General features: G+C 41.9%; 1 protein-coding gene across 1 annotated transcript; it reads left to right on the top strand.

The window, feature by feature from the left end:
• The first annotated feature begins 11,628 nt into the window (after positions 1–11,628).
• LOC131240231 (flavonol 7-O-beta-glucosyltransferase UGT74F1-like) lies at positions 11,629–14,061 on the top strand. Its single transcript, XM_058238359.1, has 2 exons — positions 11,629–12,610; positions 13,257–14,061. The coding sequence occupies exons 1-2, from the start codon at positions 11,963–11,965 to the stop codon at positions 13,995–13,997; spliced, it is 1,389 nt and encodes a 462-aa protein (XP_058094342.1). The 5' UTR covers positions 11,629–11,962; the 3' UTR covers positions 13,998–14,061.
• Positions 14,062–14,455: the final 394 nt, after the last annotated feature.

Consider the following 14,455-nt stretch of genomic DNA (forward strand, 5'->3'; position numbering starts at 1 on the left):
ACCAAGCTAGACAGAAAATCATATCCCCAGACCGAAGCTGAGAAATTGACCATGTCCTTAGTATCTTATGTAAGCGCAGTAGGGAGCTTAATGTATGATATGCTTTGCACTAAACCAGATATAAGCTATACAGTTGGCATAGTCAATCGCTATCAGAGTAACCCGGGACAGTCTCATTGGCAAGCCATCAAATGTATATTCCGTTATCTCAGATAAACAAAAAACCTAATTTTGTGTTATGAAAGCACATGCCTCGACATCAAAGGATATTCTGATGATGCTTGGGGTAAGGACGATGATGAGAGAAAGTCTACTTCAGGATATGTATTCTTACTTAGAGGAGGAGCTATCTCATGGTCCAGTAAGAAATGGACATCCATAGCTCTTTTATCTATAGAGGCCGAGTATATTGCATTTTGTGCTACAGTTCAGGAGTGTGTATGGGTTCGCATATTTTTATTGGGTCTGGGTGTTGTACCAAGTGTTCATTAGCATATATTGCTGAAGATAGATAATACTTCTGTCATTGATATGGCAAAGGACCCTCAACACCACCAGAAATCTAAGTACATTGAGATCAAGTATCATTACGTCCGTGATCAAATGAGAGATAAGAAGGTCGCCCTCAGCTACATTCCTACTAAGGAAATGATGGCTGATCCCATGATGAAACGTATAGCTAGAAATCTATTTCAGGTTCACGTCAGGCAGATGGCATTGAGGAAAGCTTGAGTGATGTACTTGTTTTGTAGTACCTTTGATCTTTCATTAATAAATAATACATTCCATTTATTCGGTATTAAACACTAATATAAACTAGGTAAGTAGATCATCAGCATTTACCTTGAGATCATGTAGGATTTCTATTTTTATTAGTAGGTCGGTCACCCACTCTCATGGGTTAACCAACCTTGAATGTACAAGAGAGGTACATTTAGGGCCATGTTCATATAATGAGGTATGAACTTCTCTTTATTGTGAATAATAAAGGATGAGGATATGAGTGAGTCGTATTCACCTACAATCTTTTAAGATTGAAGACAAGACTGATAAAGTCGAATAACATAATTACATCATTCATTTTTCATGTGATCAATGTTATGGCCTGAATTTATAGCCAGGTTATGAGGTTATGAGATGAGTCGTACCTCATGTAGAATGACCTGTGTATTATAGACCCGACATTCACCTAGAATTTTCTACTTTACGACGTGGATTGTAGCCATGTGCTGGGACCTTTTACCTACAGATTGCTTTGATTCGATCTAATCATTGCAACGTATGAGTAGCCGATCTCGTAGGTAACTCTTTATGTCTTTAGCTACCCTCCTCTTGTGTATATGAGGATGAGATTGAGTATCGCTACTTTAGTATACTATGATGAAAGGTCCTTGATTGGTCAGACTCAATGACGTTAGAAAAGCGGCTTAATTAATTCCAAATTACACATTTGCATAGGGAAGATCCCGTGACAGCTACACTAAGTTTTTAGAAATATAAATAAGCACTTGGAGACTTATCCGCCGGCAGTATCGAGTTGTTTTTAATAAACTTTTGTAAATAATATTTTTTCTTAAAAGTATATATATAAGTATTACTTTAAATCGATTTTAATCGAAGTTTGTGAAAAATCGAGTTTTCAGAATAACTCGATAAGTTGGATAAGTGAGTATGTTGGTCGAGTAGTCTAGATCGAGAGTTAACTCCATCCGGTGTGGTCATGCAAACTAGGACAGGCATTGCAAAGATTGGGTTATTGAGTACTAGTTAGGTGGTCACTTAATACTTAAGCACCTGTGAGAAGATTACGGTGATCCAGCTGGCCCTACACCTCTTATTCTTTTGATCGTAATGTTTGGTCTTTAATTGTTATTAGGCGAGTTAGATGGATAAATTTTTATGCCTATCCCATAATGTGATTGAGTGGAAGATTTTGGACATAGGCCAGTGGGGCCCACTAATGAGTAATCACTAGTGGGTGGGTCTCATAAGTTTAGGCTTCTTTCGGCCTCTTTCTTTTTGTTAAGATTTCAAATTCAAAATTGAATTTGAAATTGGATAGGAGTTAGGGAGAAGACCGCATAATCTGGTCTCATCCCATCTCCTTCCTTTCCTATAAAAATGGATGACCTTTTCTCTCGTAAAAAGTATCAATCATAAGAAATACCGAGAGTATACAAAGAGATATAGTATGCACAGTAATCTATCCATTTTGGCTTGTCCTTGGGACGATCTAATCCATAGATCGTGATTCGAGGCCATCTATACCGTTAGATCAGAGGTGTGAATAGATCCATCTGCTCCAGTAGTAGATAGGCAGGTCGTTGGAGCATTAATCTTCTGCTTTGTGAGGTTCCATATCGTGTAGACTGTCAGATCTTGAGGGCTCACACTTCCCAACACTTATGATATCATTCATGTGCCCTTCTGTCTCCACTTTTGGTATTGTTATCTCTCTAATATCTACCTTTTTCCCTTATTTTTAGTAAAACTCTTATTTATTTTTCATTAGAATACGAAAACTCAATCGGATGAGCCCTACCAACTCTCGATCGTTGGAGGATTATTTATTGGGAAAAAATATAGCATTTTTTTTTGCTGGATCAACAATGGAGCCCACTAATTTAAGGCATGCAGTTCCATTTAAGGCATTTTTATTGGATCGATGGAGTTTTTTGGCTAAATCTATTAGGTTAGTGTAGCTCCTTTTTGTTTTCCTATTTTAATAATGTGGCCCATTTTTCCCTCTTTCAATCATACGATGGGGCCCACCAATTTCAGCATTTTTACATCATGGAATTTTTGCATCATGGTATATATTAGTTATTTTTGCATGGTTAACGTGATTTACATAATTTTTAGGGCTCGTTGATGCTAGCAATTTTTCATGTAGTTTATGTGGTTTAGATATGTTTTTGATAGAAGACAGTCACCAGAGGGAGGCGGCTTAGAGATTGATTTGTCCCCCTATTTCATCCCTGACACTCTCTCCACCCATATCCTCCAGACCCTCCCTCCTCTTGGTAACATGGTAGCCCAGCCCCCGTCTCCTTTTCAGGATGACCATGGTTAGTCCCTAATGCATGAGCTCGGTAGAATTGTCAATATGCAAGGTCGGGCAGAGGGTGTTTTGCTATCTCAGGCTGAGGAAAAAGGGCACTTGGAAGGTATGATCAGAGAATTTTTGGAACCGCCTCTAGTTCAGCCTTTGCAAGGGGTACCCAGGAAATCCATTAATCAGCTGGAGCCTAAGAAAGGGAAAGAAATGGCAGCGGAGAAAAAACTAGCCAATGCAAGAATTAGACGAAGCAAGAGAAGTCGGGAACTTCTGTCGAAGGTCAATTGGTTTGGGAGACTAAAGAAACTAGAACGCCGAGGCGAGATTCTAACCACCAAATCCCATGGATAGTATTCTTATATGGAACGCGCACGAGGTGGGAAATGCTCCCACAATTCATACTCTAAAGAGTATGGTGAGACAATATAAACCCGCATTGGTTGCCATCTTGGAACCGATGCTCAGGGATGATAAAAGGATCCACACTGGGTTGAAATTGGGCTTTCACTCTTCCTTCTCGAATGCAGAACAGGGAGGTAAGGTGTGGGTGTTTGCTTCGTCGTTCCTATCCATTGATGTGGTGGGGGCGTCTAATCAAATGTTGTCGATGGCTGTGGGAATTCATGGGAACAACTTGAAGGTGTAACTCTCCATTGTGCATGTTAAATGCTCCCGATTGCTAAGATGAAACCTGTGGGATGACATGGCCACGATTGGGGATCAAACTATTGTTCCTTGGGTGGCATGTGGGGATTTCAATGCTCTCTTATCTCCTGCTGAAAAGAAGGGCTCTTCCAATTTTGACGCCCACAGTGCGGAGGACTTTATGGAGGCCTTGAATAGGGCAGGCCTCCAAGACACAACCTTCATAGGGAATCGATTCACATGGTTCAGCAGCCAAGTGGGGCAGCCTTGTAGGTGGGCTCGATTGGACAGGGCCGTTTGCAACTCAGCATGGTTTCAGCAATTCTAGGGCTGCCACGTCAAGCACCTTCCTAGGCACAATTCTGACCACGCTCCTCTTCTCCTCGTGTCCCCCCTAACCAAGGCCTACTATCCCCAAAGCTTTCAGATTTCAATGCATGTGGACCACTGATGGAGCTTCCGTGATCTTTTCAGTAGGTTGTGGGCCATAAATGTCGACGATGATCCGATCCATTCTCTTATCAGCAAACTTAGAAATGTCAAGAGGGCCCTTATTTACTGGAATACTAATGTGTTTAACAATATCTTTAAGAACCTCAAATCGGTGGCTGATGACTTGAGTAAAGCGGAATTGGATGCGCAGGACTCGAATGACCCTTCCCGGCTGGCATCCCTGCGTGTAGCGTCTAACGGGCTGAAGCAGCTGGAATTGTGTGAGGAGATCTTTTGGAAACAGAAATCTAGGGCGCACTGGTTGCAGGAAGGGGATCGAAACACTAAATTTTTTCATGCATCAGCCATGGGACGCACTCGTAGAGCCTCTATCTTGGAAATTAAGAGGGAGGACAGGGTTCGGTTAACTGATCTAGATGACATCAAGCAGAGGCTGTTCACTTATTTAGGAGACTTCTGAACGATGAAGCTAGCATCCATGAAGGCGACCTTACTCTTAATATCCCCTCCTTGATTTCTGAAGAGGACAACACTGCTTTGATGGTGGAGCCATCATAGGAGGAAGTTAGAGAGGCAGCCTACTCGATCCCCCCTGATGGGACTCCGGGTCTGGATGGTTTTTTCTATGGCTTTCTTCCAGGAGTGTTGGAATACAGTTGGCGAGGACATTGTTGCAGCAACCCTTTTCTTTTTCCAGGGAGGGACCTTCCCTCGAGTCCTAACCTCTTCTCTTATTTGCCTTATCCCTAAGATAAGTCCCCCATCTAAATTCTCTGATTTCAGGCCAATCAGCCTATATAATTGCCTTTATAAGATTTTCTCTAAGGTTTTGGCTTCTAGGCTGGGAAAAATCCTGCCAAAAATCATTTCCCCCGAGCAAGGGGCTTTTGTGCAGGGAATATCAATTGTAGAAAGTGGAGCTCTCATCCAAGAGACATTTCGAGACATCAACAAACGTCAAGAGGTGGCAACATATTACTGAAGTTGGACATGGAAAAAGCCTATGACAGGTTCAACTGGAATTTCTTGAAGAAAGTCCTATCCAGATTTGGCTTCGCTCTAGGCTGGATAGACTTGGCGGAAAGATGTTGGGCCAACTCTTGGTTCTCCATTCTGATAAACGGAGAATCGGCTGGTTTCTTCAAGTCTTCAAGAGGCCTTCGCTAGGGTGACCCGATCTCCCCAAGCTTATTCATCATAGCGGCGGAGGTGCTGAGTAGGGGTGTCCATAGCCTGATGGCTACCGGTTCATGCATGTCGTTCAAGACCCGTAGAGATTGCCCTCTTATTTCCCACCCCCTCTTTACCGACAATACGATTCTATTCGTTAATGGCAGTGGGCCCTCTTTGAAGGTGATGGTGAATTTCCTCAAGGCCTATGAAAGTGAATCAGGCCAAAAAATCAACTAAGCTAAGAGCTTCTTCATCCCGTCTGGGTTAATGTCGGAGCCACATATTAGATCGTCCAGTCGGATCCTTGGGTTTCGCAAAGCTTTAGCCCCATTCACGTACCTCAGCGTGCCCATCTTCCGAGGTAGGGTGAAGAAAGTCTTCTTCGATGATTTGGTAGCGAAAATTCAGCAAAGGATAGCAGGTTGGAAGAGCATAATTATTTCTCAAGCGGGTAAGCTAATGTTAATTAAGCATGTTCTCTCCAGTGTGCCTGTTCACACCTTGGCTGCGATAGATGTCCCAGCTAGCGTCCTCGCCGACCTAGAAAAGTCATTTTTGAACTTCTTTTGGGGCTGGGAAGGCAATAGAAAAAATGTCATTGGATAAGCTGGCAAAATCTGATCTTGCCAAAATCAGAAGGGGGGTTGGGTATTCGCAGCCTAAAATCTATTATACAAGCTTTTCGCATAAAGTTTAGCTGGATGGTGAGATTTTGAGGCCCTCAGAGTTGCTGGTGTAGTTTCGTGCTAGCCAAGTACCGTGTGGACAGCTCCCCGACCTCTATGTTGCCCAGACTGCCTGCCATGGCATCACCGTTTTGGAAGCAGGTAGTCGGGCTGGTTCCGACGGTGGTGGAACGAATGAGGTGGTTGATTGGTAGAGGTTTGATCAGGTTCTGGGCTGATGATTGGTCGGGACTGGGGCCCCTCAGTGCATACAGCCTTCGCCTGGTCCCACCTGTGCAGGAAGATACGCCCGTCAACGAATTCATTGGCCCTTCTGGTTGGAGGTCCCCTGGTCTTGTCTCATCTATTCTACCCCGGTAGGTGGTGGAGCTCGTTAAGAGGGAAGGTTTCTACACTTCTCCAACCGATGACAGGTGCGTCTGGGTTGACTCCCTGGATGGGGAACTAGCTGTGGGTAAGGCTTGGCAGTCTATCAGGCCTAGAGTGGAGCGGAGGTCTTGAGCCAAATGGGTTTGGCAAGCCAAACTGCCGCACAAAATGTCACTGCTAGCCTGGAGGATCCTTCAAGGAGCTGTGCCGGTTGACGTCGTTGTTGGCATCAACTTAGCTTTAAAGTGTCTGTTGCCCGCTGTCGCCTCAACGAGAAATGAGGGACCATCTCTTTGTATATAACCAGGCGACGAGACAGGTGTGGGGTGTGTTCAGCAGGGCCTTCAACATCCAAACCTCTGGTGCGTCCGCTGCCTCCTCCATTGCTGTTCGATGGTGGGCGTCCACTCCAACTTCAAGGTCCTTTCCCCTGCTCAAAGGCCTCCTCCCTCCCCTCATTTTTTGGGAGTTGTGGACGGCGAGGAACAAAGCCATCTATGACAACCAGGTGATGCGGGAGGCGTCGATCATTAGGAATATCATGCGCTGGGTCAGTTTGATTGTTGAGGGCCTACCGCCCCCCAAATCCCTGCCTATCTCCATGCGGGTATCGCTTGAAACCCTTGGTATATGCATTCCCCGGCCAAAACAACTCCCACCAATTATAGTTAAGTGATTAAGGCCACCCCGTGGTTAGGTTAAAGTGAATGTTGATGGCTCCACTAAAAGGAACCCAGGCCCCTCCAGGGGTGGCAAAGTGGTAAGAGATTGTAATGGGCGCTTCCTTTTCGCTTTTGCTTTTAGGTATGGGAGAGGGTCCAACACTATGGCGGAGTTTAGGGCCATTTTGGATGGCATCGACAGTGTGCTGCGCTTGGGTACTCCAGAATCGAGGTGTATAATAACTCTACCTCGGTGATCGTGGCCCTAGCTAAGGAGTCTTGTGGGCCGTGGACCTTGTGGTACTGGAGGCAAAGGATCGAGGCATTGCGACGCACCCTGGAGGTTCATGTAACCCATACCCCGAGGGAAGCCAATGCAGTGGCGGATGGGCTAGCCAGGCTGGGTAGTGCGAGCCAGGCTGGGTAGTGCTCCAGATCGACGGATCCCGGGGTTACTTAGTTCTGGATAGAGTAGGTTTGGGCTATCTGAGAGAGGGTCGTCCCTTTTAGGTGTCGTTCTGCTGTTCTTTCGTTTTCCTTTCCTCGTGATAGGCGGGCCTTCTCCTTTTCTTTCGTTTTCCTTTCCTCGTGATAGGCGGGCCTTCTCCTTTTTGTTGTTAGCCTGACCCGAATTAGAATTCTATTGTACAGCCTTAGGCCTTTTCTGAATGAAATGAAAGTTTTTTTTTTTTTTTTTTTTAAGATATGTTTTTAACATACCATTCACTTCCCAATGTCACTGATGTTATTAAAATCATTGTTGTTTTATATTATGGTGGTTATAGTGATTGTGTATTGTAATTATTACAACGACTGTGATTACAGTGATTATAGTGATATATATTACAATGATTATAGTGATTAATAGACATTCTCTATTATAAAAGTGATTATATTAATTATGATTATAGGAATTGTAATTAATTACAGTGATTGTGTACTATAGCGATTACAGTGATTAATAGACATTTTTGTTATAATAGGTATTACAGTTATTTGATTTTGTATTATAGAAATTATAGTGTATACAGTTATTACAGTGATTACGGTTATCTAATTATGTATTACATTAACTGTAATCATAATAATTACAGTGATTATAGTAATTATGATTATAGTGAAATCAGTGATTGTGTATTACAGTGATTGTGTGTTTTTTTTTTAGTTTAGTGAATGGATTGTTATCATATTATTTTAAAAGGATTGCTATTTTAACATGCCAACCATGAAATTTTTGTTATATTTACATATTCATCCACATTGCTAAATGAATCCACCCATTTAAGAATTTATAGAAAAAGGTAATAATTGTCCAATCTCTATGACAAACATTTTATAATAAATGGTATATTCGTGTTCTATGTGGATTCTTAAAGTGTCCCAGATTTGGATAGTTCTGCATTATAACATGTACATAGAACGCTATCTAATCAATTTATGTAATTTAAGATTTGACGCATCATTCTCTATATTCTCCATATAAATGATTATTTCGTAATTTAATACCTCATCAATGAATGATGGATTACTTTGATGGAATAAAATTAATAAAGAATTATTAATATATTTGAAGAATTACGGAGAGAGATTGTTAAAATTTTGACTTCAAGAGGATGTTAAACAGTATTACTGAATGAATTAAAAAATGAAACTAAATTACTGTTATTAGTTGACCAAACCCAAATTGGTCGCCACAAATATATTTTTATTGATTGTGTGAAAAATATGACACCTTATTCAGAATGTTCGGTGGCCCAGATTTATTATGGAGAAAAATTCATGATAAATGCATCGAATATATTAGATTATGAAGATAGTATGAGAAGGGAACTAGTTATAATGCCAGATAGATAGAAGGGCTTGATTAAAGCAATTAAGAGGCTATTTCTATATGCTTACTATATTTAGATTTTAAGTTGGACACTTATATCATAACTTTCAAAAGCAATTTAAAGGCATGTTCTTTGAGGATAGATTTTGTAAAGAAGTACTCCATTCATACATGTCGTTCCACTATAACCAAGCAATGGAAGAAATTAAATTTCAATCCGTTATTGAACAGTCAAAAACACCTTAATTTGGAATGCATTTCTAATGGCTAAGTCTTTTAAAAGATCCGCTGAAAAGTATATATAGGCGGTTATTGATATGTAGCTCAAACTCTAGGCAGTTTTTAGAAAGAAAAAAAAAAGAGTAAATAAATACCCTCCAAATTAAAGTATTTGTATAAATGATTGACTTTGAAATTTTCCAAATCTAAATCAGATGCAAATTCATGAATTTGACAAATTTATAGATTTATCAAACTCACATATATCCTCATTTCCTTACTCCCAAACAGAGCCCAAGGACAACCACCCCTCACCACATAACGACATACCAAAGAACAAAACCTCTTGCAATGCTTGACATCTAATAGTCCACATGGGCATATATATAAATATCAGTCTTCTCTTTAAATCCTAATCCGATAAGGCAATAGAAAATAAAAACAAACGATGAAATTTTCAAAATATAATTAACAACTAATCCTATTCAGGTCTTCATTGTATTTGTCAAATGTTACAAAATAAAATGCATGTTAACTTTATATGAATTGGTGAGATCTCATTAAAACCGTTTATTTGGTATTGGCCTAAAAATCACACTGTTTGGACTCTGTACTTTAACCTTTTAGTTGATGGTCCATTTATTAGATGATTAGGATGGTCCAATCAAAGGAAAAAAATTTGTACTAGACAAATAGGCTGTAGAGCCTGGACGCCTAGTTTGGATCATGGTAGTCATGAAATCTGTGCATCCCACCTACCAGATTTGAAAAATCCACCTGTGGCAGACCATACACGTGGGTAGTTAGGACTAGATCCAGATGGTTCATCTGGACTGCTTATGACATTAATCAGACAACTGTACGGTCCATCGATTGGTATATCTACTGGTTAAAGCCAAGTCTACACCACTGGCACTCAATATTGGGGCCCACTTAATGAACGGTGCTCGCGTGCGTTTTCTTGCCACGCATCGAGTCAAGGAAATAAAATTGTGGTATAGAAAATGAATTTAATGGAAAAGTTGTATATGAAATTAGTATTCTTTCTTTCGTGGACAGAAGACGTTGATCAATTTAAGGGAAGAGATATCAAGTCCGTTGATCAGGTCTTTTGAAGATGGGACCAGCTGAGCCAATAAGGTATGTAGAGTGCGTGCCTTTAAATTTCTACAAGGGGGGTCCGTTGTTCAGAAACGGATTTTGCCGTGAATGTAACCTTTTTTTTTTTTTCGGGTTAGCTTGTTAGTACACACCCACGTCAATACACACACCCCATGTTAGCCACCCCCACTAGGGATCGATACCAATACCTCAAGTGTTGAAACGAGGTATCTCCACTCAGTCTGCCAGTTGAGCTATGGATCTGGGTGTTGCCGTGAATGTAACATGCACATCCTCCAGATTGAAATATCGCGGCCACACATCCAGCTTGTAGCTGAGTTGGTCCGGTACCTGCTTTCCCCAGCCATTGCAAGGGATTGGGTCTCCTTGATGTGGCCTCCTACCCGACAGGTACCAAGCATGAGAAAGATCCTAGCCATTAGCCTAGTAATATTTGAATACAAATTGCCAGTACTATCCCCTTCCATTAATATTTCTTGGCCACCAATTGAAGAATAAGGGTGCAATGGGCCAGGCTAGGGCCGGGACCTAACCTGGACTTGGCACTAGCCCTAGCCCTGCAGGACCTGGCCGAGCCCTACAAGGAAAAGAGTGAAATGATCAAAAGGTCTGAAATATGGTTCAAGACATATTTTAAAAATCTGAGAACTTGACCTGACTCGATGTTCATCAGGGACATGTCCACTCAAAGAATACCCGAATTGACTTGATTAGTTAGTAAAATTATAAATTAAAATTATTAGTAATATATATATATATATATATATATATATATATATATATATATATATATATATTTGATATAGTTATTTCTGGTATAAGAAATATAAAATGAGACAAAAGGGCAAGCTCCCCTCAGAGGTTGAGGGTTCAAATCTCCTCACTTACTCAATGAGTCTTTATAAGTCAGGGCCGAGTCACTCTCTAGACCATGTTTCCTAATGAGTCTTCTTGAAATCTCGCTGAGTCAAGTGACTCGGCTGATTTCGAGTTAACAGAAGAGAGAGTTTAGAACTATGGTTCAATCTAATAATTTCTTTGGGTATCCTCCATCCACCACAGGTTGCCTGGAATACACAGTTTGGGTCACCTCCATTAACAATAGGTACTATCATATCAATGGTTTGAGTCATTGAAACATGGCCTAGTTGATGATTGAGTGAGATCATTTTATCATTGGCCAACATGGCTGGGCTCAGATACTGGACTTGGATTTCAAGCAAGGGCCAGACCCTCAAGCCAAGTTTAGGAGCCACCTTCCAGGGTCAGGCTGCCCAGCCCACCACTTATCAAAGGGTCAGGACTTATCCAGTCTAAATGATATTTTTTTCCTTCTTGGCCACGTATGAAAGTCTCATTTGGCTGCGCGGATGTAAACTCCTGTGGAATCGAGTGGATTTGAAATCAATACTATAAGGTGGGACTTAAAAATATCACTTTTTGGAGGATTCGGATTCCTCTCAAATCCAAATTCTAGCTACCAAATGCCCAAAAAACAGAAAATCCTTCTGATTCCACCCTACCAGAGAAGCCCCGGAACAGGGATTTTTGGTTGGATGGCGAAGTCCATCGTATCAACGGTTTCGACTTTGAAACTACGAACTACGGGCATATAACTACCCATACCTAGCAGCAACCAAGTTTCTTCAAGGAAACTTCTATCCTCTTTCTCCTCCCATTCACACCTCTATATAAGCTCATGCACTAAGAAACATAAACATAGAGAAGAAGTGTGTCTAAAGCCATGAATAAAGGAAAGGAAGCTTATAGAGCACATGTTCTACTTCTTCCATACCCAAGTCAAGGCCACATAAACCCCATGTTGCAATTTGCTAAGCGCTTAGTCTCCAAAGGCATCAAGGCCACTCTAGCCACCACCCTCTTCATCTCCAGCTCGGCCCAATTCGACACCAGCTCGGTCAGTGTGGAGTCCATCTCCGATGGGTACGACCAAGGTGGCTCCACTGAAGCGGGTTCCCTTGAGGCCTACCTGGAGGGCTTGGAAACTGCTGGCTCCCGAACTTTAGCCGAGCTCATTGAAAGATTAGACCGTTTGGGCCACACCATTGCCTGTCTTGTTTACGACACTTCCCTTCCTTGGGCGCTGGACGTCGCTAAGCAGTTTGGCATATATGGGGCCGCGTTCTTCACTCAATCGTGCACAGTCGATGCTATCTACTATCATGTGTACCTTGGGAAGCTGACCGCCCCGTTGGAAGTTACTACGGTTGCATTGCCCGGACTGCCTCCGCTGGAAATTCCCGACATGCCGACTTTTTTCTCGGCATCGGGATTTCATCCGTCCCACTTGCCACTTGTTTTGAACCCATTCACAAATGTGGATAAGGCAGATTGGGTCCTCTTGAACACATTTGATTCGCTGGAATCTGAGGTGAGTCTGTTGAATTTCAATTGATAACATAATTATGAGAATAAGTGCATGTTTGGATTTTTTTTTTCACATGATTACAAGTTGGAATTGCATTGATTCTGCTTCATCAATATTTCAAGGACTACCCAAACACCCACAGTTTTAGGAGTCTAATGGCAACTTGGAATTTGCCCTCGTGAATTGGAATCCGATTCCAAGGCCATTTTTTGTGTTTGGCAAGGGAGTTCAATTCGTTATTTTAAGCCATTTGTGATTATTTCTAAAATGCTGGCTTGCAAATTTCTAGGAATTAATATTCCAATTCCAAGTTGCTAAACAAGATTATCAGAATGAAATTCTTAAGAATCCAGATCCTGGAATTGGATTCTTAAGTTTTGAATTCCAGGCTGCCAAATGAACCCTTTGAAACACTATTACAAGGGCTTGCATCTCTCTCCAATACATGTTCTGTGGGGACATCCAAACGGAGCCTAAGACATTTGGCTAACTCATTTAAGTCAAAAATCATTTCAATTGAATGGTAAATGAGGTTCATGGCCTTGTTACAATTTTGATAACAATCGTAATATGGCTTGAGATTATTATTAGATTGGCTACTTAGATTAACACGTTTAATGGACTTTTCCATGTTTCAAATGCTAACTAGGTGGTGAAGTGGATTGCAAAGATGTGGCCCACAAAGACGATTGGCCCAACAGTGCCATCCATGTTCCTAGACAAGCGGGTGCGAGATGACAAAGATTACAGTATCAATCTTGTGAAACCAGACTCCAGCACATGCATGAAGTGGCTAGATGAAAGGGCAACCAATTCGGTCGTCTACATTTCATTCGGCAGTGTCGCCAAGCTAGGAGTGGACCACATGGAGGAACTTGCATGGGGACTTGGGGGAAGTAAAAAGCATTTCTTATGGGTGGTGAGGGGCACAGAGAAGGACAAGCTCCCACCCAATTTGGCAGAATCAACCGCCAAGATGGGGCTGATGGTGACATGGTGTCCACAACTGGAGGTGTTAGCCCACCAGGCTGTTGGGTGCTTTGTGACACATTGTGGGTGGAATTCCACATTGGAGGCCCTGAGCTTGGGCGTGCCAATGGTGTGTGTCCCGCAAAAGACAGACCAACCAACGAATGCCAAGTGTGTGGAAGATGTATGGGGCGTGGGATTGAGGGCTAGGATTGATGAGAAGGGAATTGTGAGAAGGGAAGAGATGGAGTTTTGTATAAGGGAAGTGATGGAAGGAGAGAGAAGTGAAAAGTTCAAGAGAAATGCTAGCAAATGGAGGGAGTTAGCTAAGGAAGCAGTTGATGAAGGTGGGAGCTCAGATAAGAACACTGATGAATTCGTGAGCAGTCTTGTTTTAAAAAAACACAAGATTTCCAATTAAGCACCCAGACCATTGATTTGATGTGCCCCATATTGGAATAGATGATCCAGCCATCCATCTTCAACTTTTCTTTTATTGTCAATCGTTTTAGTATTTTTCTCATTGCTATCCATTTGCAGGGCAGCCATCAAAGGGTCACGATTGTTCCACCAGGGAAAACTTTGGGAGAATCGTCCACCCGAGGTAGGCCATTAAATCAATGGCCTGGATGAGTCCAACTTGGATGGGACTTCATGCACAATGAGAAGCATCCATGTTCATGAACATGGTAGAAAATTTGGTGAAGATAAGAAAGCTTCGGAGACATTTCATGTGTCTTAACTTGTTGGCAAAAGACAGTAAATGCGTTAGACAAGATGGGTCTAATGGGTCTAATGGAGCCGTTCTCGTGGCAAAGCAAGACCATACAAAATATTCATGACTCTGCACCTTTCTATGATTTTTCAAACTTCGGGTTG

Source organism: Magnolia sinica, chromosome 3 (genome assembly GCF_029962835.1).
Source record: "Magnolia sinica isolate HGM2019 chromosome 3, MsV1, whole genome shotgun sequence".
NCBI lineage: Eukaryota > Viridiplantae > Streptophyta > Magnoliopsida > Magnoliales > Magnoliaceae > Magnolia > Magnolia sinica.